Raw genomic sequence first — 14672 nt, forward strand, 5'->3', positions numbered from 1 at the left:
AGGAATCACTGCTAAAGAATCCTTGACAGGTGTTTAAAAACCTTCCTTTTAGGAAGGTTGGCAGTCCCTCCTGTTGTTCCTGCTTTAGCTGCAAAAGCACAACATGGTTGAAAACTGAAAACAAAAGTCCAACCAGGTCATGCTGTTTACATCTTGCATATTTCCTCTTTAAATAGGTATTTATTATTTCACTGATTGGAGACATCAAATTCCAGCATTTTAACCCTGTACTCGAAACTTACATTTACAAACACTTCAGTGCCACCTTGGCCTATGTGTAAGTATACACTTTTGTTACATTGCTGACTTGTGCATTTCTGTCATGAGATGACTTATTACATGCTTGTCACTTGGTTCAGTTGTGTGGTTTTTCTCTGCTCTTGAGCAGATTTCTCAAGTAGCAAGATTTCTGATTAAAACAAGTTCCTAATCTATAATCCAGCATAGTGAGCCTTTATTTGGAAGAAGAGGGCTATGAATTTCAACCTCATGTGTTAGTACATTCAGTGGGGGTGCGTGTTATAGTTGCATTTAGCCTAATGGAGGCAGGTGGAAATTCTTGACACCATCTGCACTGTACATGTATATCAGTATCATACCACTTGAAACAGCCATAACTTCCACCAAAGAATCGTGGGAAGTATAGTTTTAGGGTGCTGAGAGTTCTTAGGGGACCCCCTATTCCTCTTATAGAGCTACAGCTGCCAGAGTGGTTTAACAATCAGTCTCTCTTCCCAGGGAATCTTAGGAATTGTAGCTCTGTAGAACAGCGGGAGCTCCTAAAAACTCTCTTAGCAAACTACACTTAGCAGCATTCTTTTCTGAAAGCCATGGCTGTTTAAAATGGCATGATACTACTTTAAATGTATATTGCAGTTGGGTCCTTGATATGAAGGAAATGGCTTGGGGACCTCAATATTTATTTGTTCAGTTGTTTGCCACCTTCCCTTCTGGACCACCTTTGAAGAGTCCCATGCCGGTGATGAGCAGGGGTAGAGGTGAAACTGGGCAGAGGAGTAAACATAGGATAGTCCTCTGCACCAGGTGGAAGGATGTTCCTGAACCACATCTCCCATCAGCTCCAGAAATCATGGCCAATTCCAAAGAGAATGGATGTTGCAGTTCAGCAACATTGGGAGGGCCAAAGGTTTTCCACACCTGTTTACACACATCCCTCTCTAGCCTTCATCCAGACAAGCAAAAGGCATTATTAGAGTTCAAAGTCACATTTAAGTCAGGCGGGGGGGGGGGAGTGTAAAGTAGGGGGGAGTGAGAGCCACATTCAGTCCTTAAGGCTAAGGATTCCCACCCCTGGCCTATTGGCTCCTGCTCACAGGAACAGCCTATGCGTCTTCATGGCCCTAGTCCATGGACAGTGGGGGGTAGGACACTGGTATATGTGGCCCCACTCATGCTTTCTACATGCAGTTTTAATCATGTTGGGAATATAATGACTAAATAAGGTTACTTACTCAGTGGCTTAGCAATACTAGTTCTATTCAGAATAGACCAATTGATGTTAATGGTCAAGACTTAGCTTCATTAACCTCAGTGGGTCTGTTCTGAGTAGGAATGGCGTTGGACACAACCCAGGGCCTGAAGACACCTGATGCAACAATACTGCTGGCACTAAGCTAGTCTGTGTGTGAATGGAAGGCCATTTGTAACTCTCACACTCACTTGCCACCTAGACTCTGATAGAAGAATGGGGATTTGCAATGCAGTTCCCCAACCAATGTGTACAGAAATGTATATATTAGCAGTAAGTGCACATGAAGATGCCTTTATCAGTGGAAATGCAATGCAATTTGCATTTTATTACAGGGGAATGTTTGCAGAATTGCATTTATGAGGAAAAAGTGCATTGCAATGACTGGACATTGTCATGGGGACTTTTTTTTAAAAAAGGTCTGCACAAATTAGTGCAGAAATGTAGAGAACTGAATTTAATAAAAAAAAATTGGGGGGGGGAGAAACCTAAACTGACAGATCTGTCCATCCCTACATAGCCCCCCACTTACTTATTTTCTCTTGCCCCAGAAAACTTACCAAGGTTCTAAACTATTACGTCGGAAATGCGGATGACTCCAGCAAGACAGAATTGCTCTTTGCTGCTCTAAAAGCCTTGAAGTACCTGTTCCGGTTCATAGTTCAATCACGAGTCCTGTACCTAGGGTAAGCAATGGCTGGAAAGTTAAAGGTAAAGGTACCCCTGACCGTTAGGGGAGTCGCAGACAACTCTGGGGTTGCGGCACTCATCTTGCTTTACAGGCCGAGGGAGGAGGCATTTGTCCGCAGACAGCTTCCGGGTCATGTGGCCAGCATGACTAAGCCACTTCTGGCAAACCAGAGCAGCGCATGGAAACACCGTTTACCTTCCCGCCGGAGCGGTACCCATTTATCTACTTGCACTTTTTGGCAAGCTTTCAAACTGCTAGGTTGGCAGGAGCTGGGACCGAACAACGGGAACTCACCCTGTCACGGGGATTCAAACTGCCAACCTTCCGATCGGCAAGCCCAAGAGGCTCAGTGGTTTAGACCACAGCGCCACCCGCGTCCCTTAATGACTGGAAAACGTGGGCGTAATTTGTGCTTCTCCAGTTCATCTACTACTATTTACTTATTCATAAATGTGTGCTCCATCTTTCCTCCAAGGAGCTTGAGGTGGAATAATGCATCTTCCTCTCCCCATTTTATCCTCACAACAACCCTGTGAGTAGGTTGGGCTGTGCAATTGTGATGCTCAGCCCCTGTGTGCTTGCTCAGTCCTGAGGTGTCAACTACGTAAATCAGCTGTGCCTGCCCTTCTCTTCAAAAGGAGAGTGCGGGGTGTGTGTGTCAAGTGTTGGAACAACATTTTAGCTAAGCCTAGCTATGCTGTGCCTTACTTGCTTGTAACCTGTGAACCCAAGTGGGGATGCTGCACTGACTTTATCACTAAAACGTTTTTAAAAAAACAAGCATCATGGTGCCACTTCCAATTCTGAGTCCAAGGGGGAGAGTCAATATAATTGCTACAACACGCTGACTCTCTGTGCACCTAGGCATGTTATTAGCCTCTCTGTAATTATTAGGATCTTATTATCCTGTTACTATTTGGATTCTGTTATTGCCTTCAGTTAGGATGACTGCATACCATTCAAGATGGCTGCTTGTTACATCTGCAAGCTTAGCATCCCCAACCCAGCTTAATAAAAAATAAATAAGTTACACAGCCATGAGGCCTGCTAACTAAAAGGGAAATAAAGGTTATCGGCCATCAAACATCTATTTCAGGCTCAAGATTTTATTCTGGGCATATAAAGTCATAGTTGCTGAAGAACCAAGTTGCTTGGTGTATATACTCTATTTGCCTTTATTAATCAAGAAATGTAATTATTCCAAGAGATTCTATGTTTTAATGTTCAAGGAACAGCACACAGAGATTTCTTTCTGGAACACCACAGCTGAGCTTACAGGAATTCCCCATGTTATTTATGCATAATTTATTTCCAGAGAATCATTGCCATATTTCAGGAAAGCCCAGTTGTGTTCAAAGTCAAGTGAGTGGAAATAAGAAGCTCTTTGCTTCAAACCAACACTAAATATAGAATCATATTTTCCTACTTCCCTCTTGTGCTTCTCTTAGGCTGTAATCCTAATTAACAGCTAACAGCACAGTGTGTGGTTTGCCTGTTTACTCAGAAGTAAATCCTGTGGTGTTCAGTGGGGCTTGCTGTCATGTAAGGTTGCATAGGTCTGCAACCTAAAAGCACATAATGTATAGAAAGAGACACTTTTGTTGTAATGTTATTTTTTTAACTATAATCAGCAATTGAATAATTAAAGCAATTTTCTTTCTCTCTCTTTTAGGTTTTACGGGAAAAGCGAAGATGGAGATGAGTTTAACAATGCCATCCGCAAGTTGTTCCTCTCTTTTAACATCCTCATGGACAGGCCTCTGGAGGAGGCTGTCAAGATCAAGGTTAGCCAGAGTCTGTTGCCATTATCTGAAACGGGCCTGGCTTCAGTTCCTTCATTCCAGGAGTGGCTCACCTGTGGCCATCCCAGTGTTGCTGAACTACAACTCCCATCAGCCCCAGCCAGCATGGCGCATGGACAATTATAATGGGAGTTGTAATCCAACAAAATCTGGATGGCCACAGGTTAGCCACGCCTGCTGTATTCTGATTCAGTTTATCAAGTGGCATTGCTTGTGGAGCCAAAATGGAGCAATATTCACACAGGGCAGGGAAGATAGCAGCAGCTTGTGAATAAATGTGACATTTTCAGAAGTTTAAGGAAATAAAAACTTAAGGGGTACTCCCCCCCCCAAAAAAAGGCCAGCCTTGGCAGTACTGAACATGCTGAGTGCCATGGAATACTAACTGATCAATGAAAAAGGGGAAAAACTAGAAACTGGGTAGAAGGGGTAATGGAATTGAGTTCCTGGAAACAAGGTAAGAGAAGGGGAACTGAGTGGAATGTCTGGAAGGAGGATGAGTTATATTGTGTAGGTAGGCTATTTCTTGGTTCACGCTGAGGAACGATTTTTAAATGCCTCCTAGGATAATAGTGAGAGCTGTCCATGGAAATCAAATGGAGGCAGCCACAATTTTGGTGCTTCTGGGATGAGACACCAGAGTGCTGCTGCTGCTTTAGCCAAAATGACACCATCTCTACACAAGAGAGAAGGCATCAGCAAGGCCCCAAACAGCTGAATGAGAACTGAGCATGCTCACTTCTCAGAATGCAGGCAGACACTTGTTGGGAGCACATTTGCAGAGCTGTCTTTACTTGCCCACAACTGACATCATGCATGACATCAGGGGTAGTGGCATAGGGAAAACCTGGAGAATGGGAAAGAGGTGTAGCTCAGGGTTAGAGCATCTGCTTTGTATGAAGAAGGCCCCAGGTTTTGTCCCTGGCGTCTGCAGGTAGGACTTGGGGAAAGGGGCCTGTCTGAAACCCTGGAGAGCCACTGCCAGTCAGTGTAGGCAAGACTGAGCAAGATAGATCAATGGTCGGACTCAGCGTAGGGCAGCTTCCTGCGTTCCTGTGTCTAGTTTTTAGAGTGAAGGGATTAACTTTCTTTCCCCACTTCCTTCTTGTATCTTGCAGGGTGCTGCCTTGAAGTATTTACCGAACATCATCAATGATGTGAAACTGGTATTTGATCCTGTTGAACTCAGGTAGCTATAAAACATTTTCTTTTCCTCTTTTCCTCTTCCTGCTGTAGGCCAGACAAGATGGATTAGTAGTTGCAGATGGACAAAGTGATAGCCATGCATTATAGGATATATATATTTTTAAAAAATCTATTGGATGGAAAATCCACCAAAGTTGTCAAGAAACTTTCTAAAAACCAAAGAGTGTGTGTGTTGATGAAACAGTTTTGGGCCCTGTTCTGTTGTTAATGAGCCCTTATAGGATTGACTTCATAGCACTCTGTAGCTGGAATCATGCAGGATAGAATTCTCATGGGGATTTGCCTTCAGACACTCACTCCTGCCGATGGTGAACACATGTGGTGAGTGGCAATGGAAGAGTTAAAATGGTGCCCCTGAGAAGGAAGAGATAACCGCATATTTGCGGTGGAAGGATGCAGGCTTGCAAAAGCACAAGAAATGTTTTAAAATACATGTCCGGTCCCCCCATGGGTTAGTAAATTAGTAAGGAATCCTCTTCATTATCATACCCCACCCATCTGACTGGGTTGCTCCAGCCACTCTGGAAACAAACCATCCCACTGAAACAAAATGGCCCCTTGGCCATGCAATATTGAGTGTATGTTGAAGGGACAGAACAGTTAGGAGTGGGGTGCCTTAATTGGTGGGATGGCTGTGTGGAATCCTGAACAAGAGCACTCCTTTTAGGGGGAGGACAAAACACTGCAACATAATGTTGCAGCACCTGCTTGTTCCTTCACTCTTTGCTTTCTTGTAGTGAGTCAGACTAATGGTCCATCTAATCCAGCTTTCCCCAGTTTTCTTATCTCACTGAAAATGCTGGAGTTGGAACCCGGGACCTTCTGTGTTCAAAGCACTTACCACTAAGCTATAGCTCTTCAGCAACCATAATTGCCATGGGTTGAATGTACTTTGTGACATAGATGCAGTTTTACATGTGTGGCTTTATGCTGCCTAATTTTGCATTTGTGGTCATCAGAAAGGGGCGGGAGCTATGCAAGGCAAGAGAGCCCATTCCCCTCTTCTCCCTTCTGATGCTTCTCCAAGCATCACATATTTGCAAGCCTATTTTCACCACCTTGAGGACTAAAAGGGTGATCTTATTTTTTGAAATGGTAGCTGAATATGAGGCTACTGAATTCTGTGATTGCAGAAATTGTGGGATATACACATCCCATGTTATGCGTGTCCAGCACAAATTAACAGTAAACAGAAGTGAAACATGTCCAAAAGCAGATATTCTATTGTAAACTGCTTTGTGATCTTTGGATGAAGGGCAGTAATGTAATGTAATTTATTTATTAAAGAAGAAGAAGAAGAAGAAGAGAAAATTCAGTAAAAGCAGATGTTTCAAGCAGCTTAGCCAAGCCTGATGTTAAATGAGAAGGCAGAAACCCTTCAAGGTTGCCAGTCAATCTGACCAATGTAAACGTCAATTTTTGGTTTAGCAAAAGAGCATAGTAGCTTCTTGAAACCCCAAGTATAGAAAGATACATCCTTCCAAGAAGGGGGAGAAGTGCCCCCAACTCCCATAGCTACAGCTCAACAGTTCAAACATTCTAGGTTAACTGTTGGTGGTCTGATGGTGGTCTGCTTAATGGTACATAGAAGACACAATGCACTAGCGTTAACTGTACACTAGATGGCTAGAACATAAGAATCTGTGAATGTGTCCAAATAGTAAAATTGGCAAATATTATTAGGATAAGAGAGGGAAGACGAGCTGATAACGATTTTATTGAAAGAGGGAGCCCCCTGAGGCAAAAAAGTCATGCAAAAATGCGGAATCATGTACACTGTCCAGGACGTTGTAAAAACACCATGTACCTTAAAAGAGAGGGAAATGTAAAACCATGTGCATTCTTTTTTCTTTGTAAATCTGTGCATCACAATATTTTCTGTTACTTGTCAGAATGTCTAAATATTTTTCTAAAAACAAAATAAACTGTATACAAAAATCTTAATCTGAGACTATCTTGCTGCTTTTATTACACGTATGTGGTTTTAAAATTGTCTTTACTGTGTGTTCTGATTTTTATTTATGCAAGACCACCAGGAGATGGTTTGACGGATGTGATAGAAATCCTTGTAATAAATAAGCAAATCTGCAGCTGAAGGGAGTGCTTATAATGCTAATGGGACCAAAACTGTTCTCTCCCCCCCCCCCCCCGCTTCCCAGTGTCCTCTTTAGCAAGTTCATCCAAAGCATCCCAGATAACCAGCTCGTCAGACAGAAGCTCAACTGCATGACGAAGGTTGTGGACAGTGACCTATTCCGTCAATCTGGTGAGTCTCTTTTTCTCACTTCCCACCCAGTTTTAAGGTACTTTTTATTTTTATCTGCAACATTTCTATGCAGTTTTCTGGGCATATCACAAAAAAAAACAAAGACCATGAGGTGTAAAAAAGAGACATAAAACTTACAATATAAAGCCAAGGGGGGGGGGGAATAAAAACAGATTAAAGCTCATAGTAGAAGATAACAACAGTGCAAAAGATACTGAATAGCATTTATGTGTCTCCCTATCTGTCTGGAAAGCCTGGGTATGTAGAACATGGCTCTGGAGACAACAGTATAGATGCCACATAAGACGTTTTTAGGTTTTTTTGGCTAACGTATTGAGACCCAGGGGTCCAGTTCATGTAGGGAGCATTGCAGAACTCCTTGGAGGGAAAGTAGAGCATCTGCTTTGCATGCAGAAGGTTCAATCCCCAGGATCTCCATGTGATATTGTGGCACTTTTTATCTATAGTTTATTGGGGTTTGCACATTGTGACAATAAAACAGTACAGCCTTGTATTCCCTGCCCTACTTGATTCCCCTCCTGCCTTCGGCCCTCTTGCCATTTTGTTGATACATTTTCAGTTCTGATGTTCAGTTGGTTGGCATGTTATGCAGTGTTGAGATGCTCAAATAAGGGTTAGGTTGAATGCATTTAGATGTAGCCTTAGATGTGGCCTTGCTTGGCTCCTCCTGTCATTGGCTCTGACCTACTGGCTCTCCACCTTCTGTTGGGCTCTGTGCCCTCTGTGCCCACCAGTCCCAATGGGCACCAACCACACTAGGGGACAGGGTGAGTTTTTTCTTGGTGATCTGATTGCCCTTGGTGTTGCAATGCCCTCTCCCTGATAACATCTAATTGGAACAAAATTAAACTTTGCCTTGCAGCACCTGGGATGACCTTGCATTTGTTTGCTTTGCCTTGCAGAGCAGACCACAATGCTGGGTTTTGCCTCCCAGATAATCTCATTTGCTTGCCTGAAAACAAAGCATTTTGATGGTTCAGTGCTGGTAAATTGATGAAAAAGGAAAATATTTCCTGTTGCAGCCTGACTCGTATTCATGCAAACAATAGTAAATTGTCACACATGGTTTTATTTCAAAATGCTCTGTTGTTCATATTTAATGGTACATTCGTAGCATTTAAATTCTGCCGTTTGGATTTTTTGTTCATACAGAATTAATGTATCCTGTGTAGTTTGCTGGTCTGGTTTCTTATTTTGTTAACGAAGGCTCTATTTTAACTGATGATTAGGTTATGAATCACATCTGCGATACATGAATGGCTCATGGCAGTGCTCTGTTTGCATGAGTCGTGTGATAATGGAGACAGTTAGAGGGCAAGGAATTGCAGGAATTTTTGCTCATAGAAACTGTATTGCCTTTGAGTCTTCTGTGAGTAAACTCAGATTTGTGAGTAGCCTATTGGTTTGAGCAATTGCCTTGCAAAACTCAGAGCCATTTCAGATCACGAATTAACTCTTAGCCTATCAAAAACAGAATAGACCTATAAAGTTCTGAAATGTAGGCAAGTAGTCAAAACCACACTTTGGTAAATATTGACACATTGCAGTTACACAAAAGCTAGCAGATCCTATGCAGAACAGCTCAAGGCACTGAGCAGAAATTTGTGAAAACTGGGCTGAGTTATGCAGATGCTGATGCATTGCACTGATTATGTAATTGTTATAAAGCAGCCTTCCCCAATCGGATGCCCTCCAGATCCTGTTAGCCATTGGCCATACTGGCTGGGGATGTTGGGGTTTGTGGTCTAAAACATTGAATCATAGAATTGTTGAGTTGGAGGGGACCCAAGGTTCATCTAGTCCAACCCCCTGCTATGCAGGGATCTTAGCTAAGGCACCCATGACAGATGGCTATTCAACCTCTGCTTATAAACCTCCAAGGAAGGAGGGCCAAGAGAGACCATTCCACTGCTGAACAGCTTTTACTGTCAGAAAGTTCTTCCTGATGCCAGGAGAGATGTCAGACTCTCCTTTCTTGTAACGTGAATCCATTGGTTCAAGACCTACACCCTCCAGAGCAGGAGAAAACAAGCTTCTCCATCTTCCATTTGACAGATAGATGGCTATCATATCTTCTCTGAGTCTCCTCTTTTCCAGTCTAAACATACCCATCTCCTTCAAGCACTCCTCATAAGGCTTAGTTTCCACACCCTTGGTTGCCCTCTTGGTTGATCATCTTGGTTGCCCTCCTCTGCACACATTCCAGCTTGTCAACATCCTTCATCAATTATGGTGCCCAGAATTAGACACAGTATTCCAAGTGTGGTCTGACCAAGGCAGACTAGAGTGGCACTATTACTTCCCTTGATTTGGACACTAGACTTCTGTTGTTGCAGCACTAGCTTTTTTGCTGCTGCATCACACTGTTAACTTGTGTTAAGCTTGTGGTCCACTAAGATCCCAAGATCCTTTACACATGTACTGCTAGTAAGCCAGGTGTTCCCCATCTTATATTTGTGCATCTGGTTCTTCCCACTTAACCACAGAATCTTACATTTGTCCCTATTGAAATTGTTAGTTTGGCCCCATGTTTCCAATATGTTAAGGTCATTTTGAATCCTGATTCTGTCTTCTGTAGCATTATCTACCCCTCCCATTTTGGAGTCATCTGCAGATTTGATGAGCATCCCCTCAGTTCTTTAATCCAAGTCTTTTATGAAGACATTGAACAACAACGGGCCCAGGACAGAACCCTGAAGCACCCCACTTGCCAACTTTTCCCCAGGATGACGAGGAACCATTAATGAGTACTTTGGGGTTTGGTCAGCCAGCCAGCTACAAATCCACCTAAATGTTACCTCATTCAACCCACATTTTACCAGTTTCTTCACAAGAATGTCATGGGGGACTTTGTCAAAAGCCTTGCTGAAATCAAGATACACTATATCCACAGCATTTCCCTAATCTACCAAGCACGTAACTCCATCAAAAAAAGAAATGCAATTTGTCCAGCATGAGGGCTTTGGGGGGCTTTTTATAATGAGTGACAAGGTGTGTGTGTGGTGAGGTGTGATGCATAATGGACTGTATCAAATTGTCTTGCATTTATTAGACTTTCTGGAGCAGACTCGGAGCGGGTTAATGCTATCGTAGGGTTGCATCCAGCATTGGTTATACTCAAGAGTTGAGCCACTGAAATTAATGATCAATTAAAGTGTAAGACTAACTCAATTTAAATGGATCTATTCTCAGTAGAAGTTGATGGGATATAACCCATAAAGTCCCTTTTCTGTTTCTCAACAAATGTATGTTTTTCTGGAAGGTTAATACAGTCATAAGTTCAAGCAGACACCACCTGATGTGTGGATCCTCTATTATATTTCCCCATTCACAGAATGCCGAGATGTTCTCCTGCCTCTGCTCGTGGACCAGTTAAGTGGTCAGCTGGATGATAATTCCAACAAACCTGATCATGAAGCTTGTTCACAGCTCCTTAGCAATATTCTGGAGGTTTTGGATCGGAAGGAGGTGGTGAGTATCTGAATGGCTGTGATTTCTTTATTTTTCAGAAGAAGGACTATTGTCCCAAAGCAATACTGAAGGAGCCCACAACTTAATAGAACAGGTTCTTCTATGCATCTTAGCTATAATCACTGAATGGCTGAGCAGTGCAACAGGGAAGGGCAGAAGATCACAGGGAACAGAAGTCAACTCAAGACTATGGAGAGGGAACAGGATCTTGCTTAAGTCATCTGGTGGGCCAATTTAGGCCCCTGGGCAAGAGGTTCCCCATCACTGGATTAGGCCAACACACACAATTTGAAAAATACGATTAAACTACAGCAATCAAGGACTGACCTGTCAGCACTATATTTTTAAAGTGCTATTGTATCACTTTAACAGTTATGACTTCCCCCAAAGAATGCTGGAAGTATGGTTCATTAAGGATGCTGAGAGATGTTAGGAAACCCCCTATTCCCCTCTCAGAGCTACAATTCCGAGAGTTCCCTGGGAAAAAATGATTGATTGTTAAAGTACTCTGGGAACTGTAGCTCTGTGAGGGTGATGGGGGAGGGTGTCTCCTAACAACTCTTGGCACCCTTAACAAACTAGTCTTCCCAGAACTCTTTGGGGTGAGAGGGCCATGGCTGTTTAAAGTGATATAATAGTGTTTTAAATATACGGTGTAGATGTGGCTTTAAAAAAAAGTTAACTTCCTTTGTCAGTGTGATCTGGACTCTCCCTCAGTCCCATTTCAGGTAAGTCATAGGAGAGAGGATAAGAGAGAAGAGGACAGGGGCAAAGGTTGTTTGTCTTGTTCCTTAGGGATGTGGGAGATATTCAGTTAGGATTTTCATGTGAATCTGCCTGATTTGCACTTTCTAAAACACTGTGTGAACCGAAGCACACCTGTTCTTTGAAATTTGCACTTCTCTGGATTTTGCAGTACAGTTCTTCAACCAAGTAACCTGTATGGAAGTTTTTCTGTTAGGGGAAGGTGCATATGCTTGGTACATACACTGGTGGAAATGAATAACATATGAAATGTGTTGAATTTGGGGGATTTGTTTGCAAATATGTGCATTGGGCAAAATCACATGCAAAAAAATGTGTATATTTGGAGAAACTGTCACTAAACTGTTGATGAATTTTCATGAGGACTTTTGAAATGAATGAATAAATCTCAAATTGAGAAACTGAATGAAATTGTCTGATTCATCCATCTCTGCTGGTGGCTGAAGACTTCTCTAGAACCTCTTGTGATGAATGTCCAGCCAGTCTGTTTCTCTGCAAGGAGAATCCCTGTGGAAGGTGTTGTGCCAAGATTCTGTCTAAACAGTTTGTGCTTGTTTAATATCCTCAGGGACCCACGGCAGCTCACATCCAGCTGATTATGGAGCGCCTGCTGAGGAGAATAAACCGGACAGTGATTGGAATGAGCAGACAGTCTCCTCACATTGTGAGAGCAGTTCTTTTGACTCAGTGGCTTTTGTTTTGATGTGCACGTCCCTTGTTTTGAAACTTCAGCAGTCTGGAGCCTACCCTCTGGGCAGACCTTTTACTCAATGTGTGACTGTCCTGTTGTGATGTAGTGATGGTGGGCCCATACCTGTGCTCTCATTGAAGTGGCCTTTTCTGATGAACCCATGACAATCATGCATGTTGGCCATCGCTGGTTCAGATGTGATGGCCAAACATACCTTGGGCTCACACTCTCCCTTCCCTCCTTCCCTTTCTGGTAGAATTTCCTGTGGCATATATTGTTGCAATTGAAATCATTCAACCCGCATTGCAAATCAGGTTTATTATCAAAATTTACAGACTTTCAGATGTTTGCAATGAGCAAATCAAACAAAAGCAATTGAAATAGTTCGACACAATGCATGGTTTCTCCAAATTCAGCTGAAAATGCAACTTATGCTGGCTTCTCCAGTCTCCCTATTTATTATTCAACCCCCTAAATAGAATTTCTCACAACAGCACAAATACAACAGGTGTTTTCTCAAGCATACCTGATGTGCTTGAGCTGGAACACATGAAATACCTGAGGTGGCTAGGGGTTTGCTAAGTGTCAGATTTGGCTACATGTTAGAAATATGGCTAAGTTAAGGGAATGGTCCAAGAAGGTAAGAGATCATCGCCCTTCACAAACAAGGAGCAGGATACAAGAAGATAGCAAAGGCACTGAATGTTCCTAGAGACACCGTTGGAAGCATAGTTTGCAAGTTCAAAGTTAAAGGAATAGTGGTTACACTACTTGGATGAGGCAGAAAAAGGAAGTTATCTGCGGCAGCAACCAAACTTCTGAGAAGGCAGGCTGGGGAAAACCCCCGCGTGACTGCAAAAGAACTGCAGCAAGATTTGATGGCAGCAGGCACTGAGGTTTCAGTGAGCACAGGGAGGTGCGTACTAAATGCAGATAGTTTCCATCCCAGAACTCCAAGACGTGCACCACTACTGACCCAAAAGCACAAGAAAAGTCGGCTCCAGTATGCTCAAAATCAGATAAATAAGCCAAAGAAACCACAGAGGTTCTGTTCTGTGGAGCAATGAAACAAAATTGGAACATTTCAGCCCCATGAATCAGCACTATATCTGGAGGAAGAATGAAGCCTATGCAGAAGAGAATACTTCGGTGCCTGATGGGTGAAGCATGGTGGTGGGTCGATGATGCTCTGGCACTGCTTTGCATCCTCTGGCACTGGAAACTTGCAGCATGTGGAAGGCAGGATGGATTCATTGAAGTATCAGGAAATCCTAGGAGGAAATGTAATGCCATCTGTGAGGAAGCTGAAGCTTGGGTGTCATTGGACCTTCCAGCAGGACAATGATCCCAAGCATCCCTCAAATTCCAACAATGACTTCGTCTCAGAAAAAGTCCTGGAAGGTTCTACAGTAGCCATCACAGTCACCTGACTTGAGCCCCATAGAAAATCTCTGGTGGGTTTTGAAGAAGGTGGTTCCAGCATGCAGACCCAAGAATGTTGCTCATGAGGAATGGGCTCATATTCCTCAGGAACGCTGCCGGAAGCTGCTGTCTCGTTTGCAGCAGGTCATAGCAGCTAAAGGCTGCTCTGCTAAGTACTAAAGATGTTTGCCATGAAGGGGTTAAATAATAGTGAGTCTAGAGTTGCATTTTCAGCTGAATTTGGGGGAACCACTTGAAGCATCCGTTATGTTGAGCTTTTTGGATTGCTTTTGTTTGATTTGCTCATTGCAAACAGCTGACAGTCTGTAAATTTTGGTAATAAACCCAGTTTGCAGTGAGGGTTGAATAATTTTGATTGCAACTGCAAATTGGTCAGCACAAAGCACAGTTGTCCCAGAACGGAATTGGAATCTATAGTTTGACTTGGGTTCCCAATCCTGGATAGGAGGCAACCTATGGTTCATGGTAAGCTTAGTTTACCAATTTCAGGTTTTGTGACAAGTTACAGTTCTTTTAGACTAACTGTGTGAGACAATCAGAGCATGTGAAGAGGGCAGGGGGAGCGACATATGTGAGTCATAGCCCCCGTGGCTAAACCATGATACTGAGCCTGGAACTGGCGGCTGCATTCAGATGTCACAATAAGCTGTGGTTTATCATGGAGAGAAACCTATCCTTGCATTGCAGCTTAACCCTAAACTGTAGTTAATCTTAACTGTGTTTTGTTTTATTTTTTAAAAAACCTCACAAGCCATTGTTGAAGTTGGCTGTTTCAAACAAACCATAGTTAGAACTAAGCAGTTTGTCTGACCTTCTCCAAGGAGGCT

General features: G+C 43.0%; 1 protein-coding gene across 2 annotated transcripts in view; it reads left to right on the top strand.

Moving 5' to 3' along the window:
• Positions 1 to 14672, top strand: part of DOCK5 (dedicator of cytokinesis 5) — a 133720-nt gene that overhangs the window by 76625 nt on the left and 42423 nt on the right. For both annotated transcript variants that reach the window (XM_081890800.1, XM_081890801.1), the window contains exons 21-27: positions 177 to 277; positions 2041 to 2175; positions 3853 to 3964; positions 5101 to 5171; positions 7348 to 7454; positions 10810 to 10946; positions 12280 to 12375. In XM_081890800.1, coding sequence (XP_081746926.1) covers positions 177 to 277; positions 2041 to 2175; positions 3853 to 3964; positions 5101 to 5171; positions 7348 to 7454; positions 10810 to 10946; positions 12280 to 12375 — 759 coding nt within the window. The remainder of the gene's footprint in view (positions 1 to 176; positions 278 to 2040; positions 2176 to 3852; positions 3965 to 5100; positions 5172 to 7347; positions 7455 to 10809; positions 10947 to 12279; positions 12376 to 14672) is intronic.

This window comes from Podarcis melisellensis (genome assembly GCF_964234715.1).
Source record: "Podarcis melisellensis genome assembly, chromosome: 15".
Classification (NCBI taxonomy): domain Eukaryota; kingdom Metazoa; phylum Chordata; class Lepidosauria; order Squamata; family Lacertidae; genus Podarcis; species Podarcis melisellensis.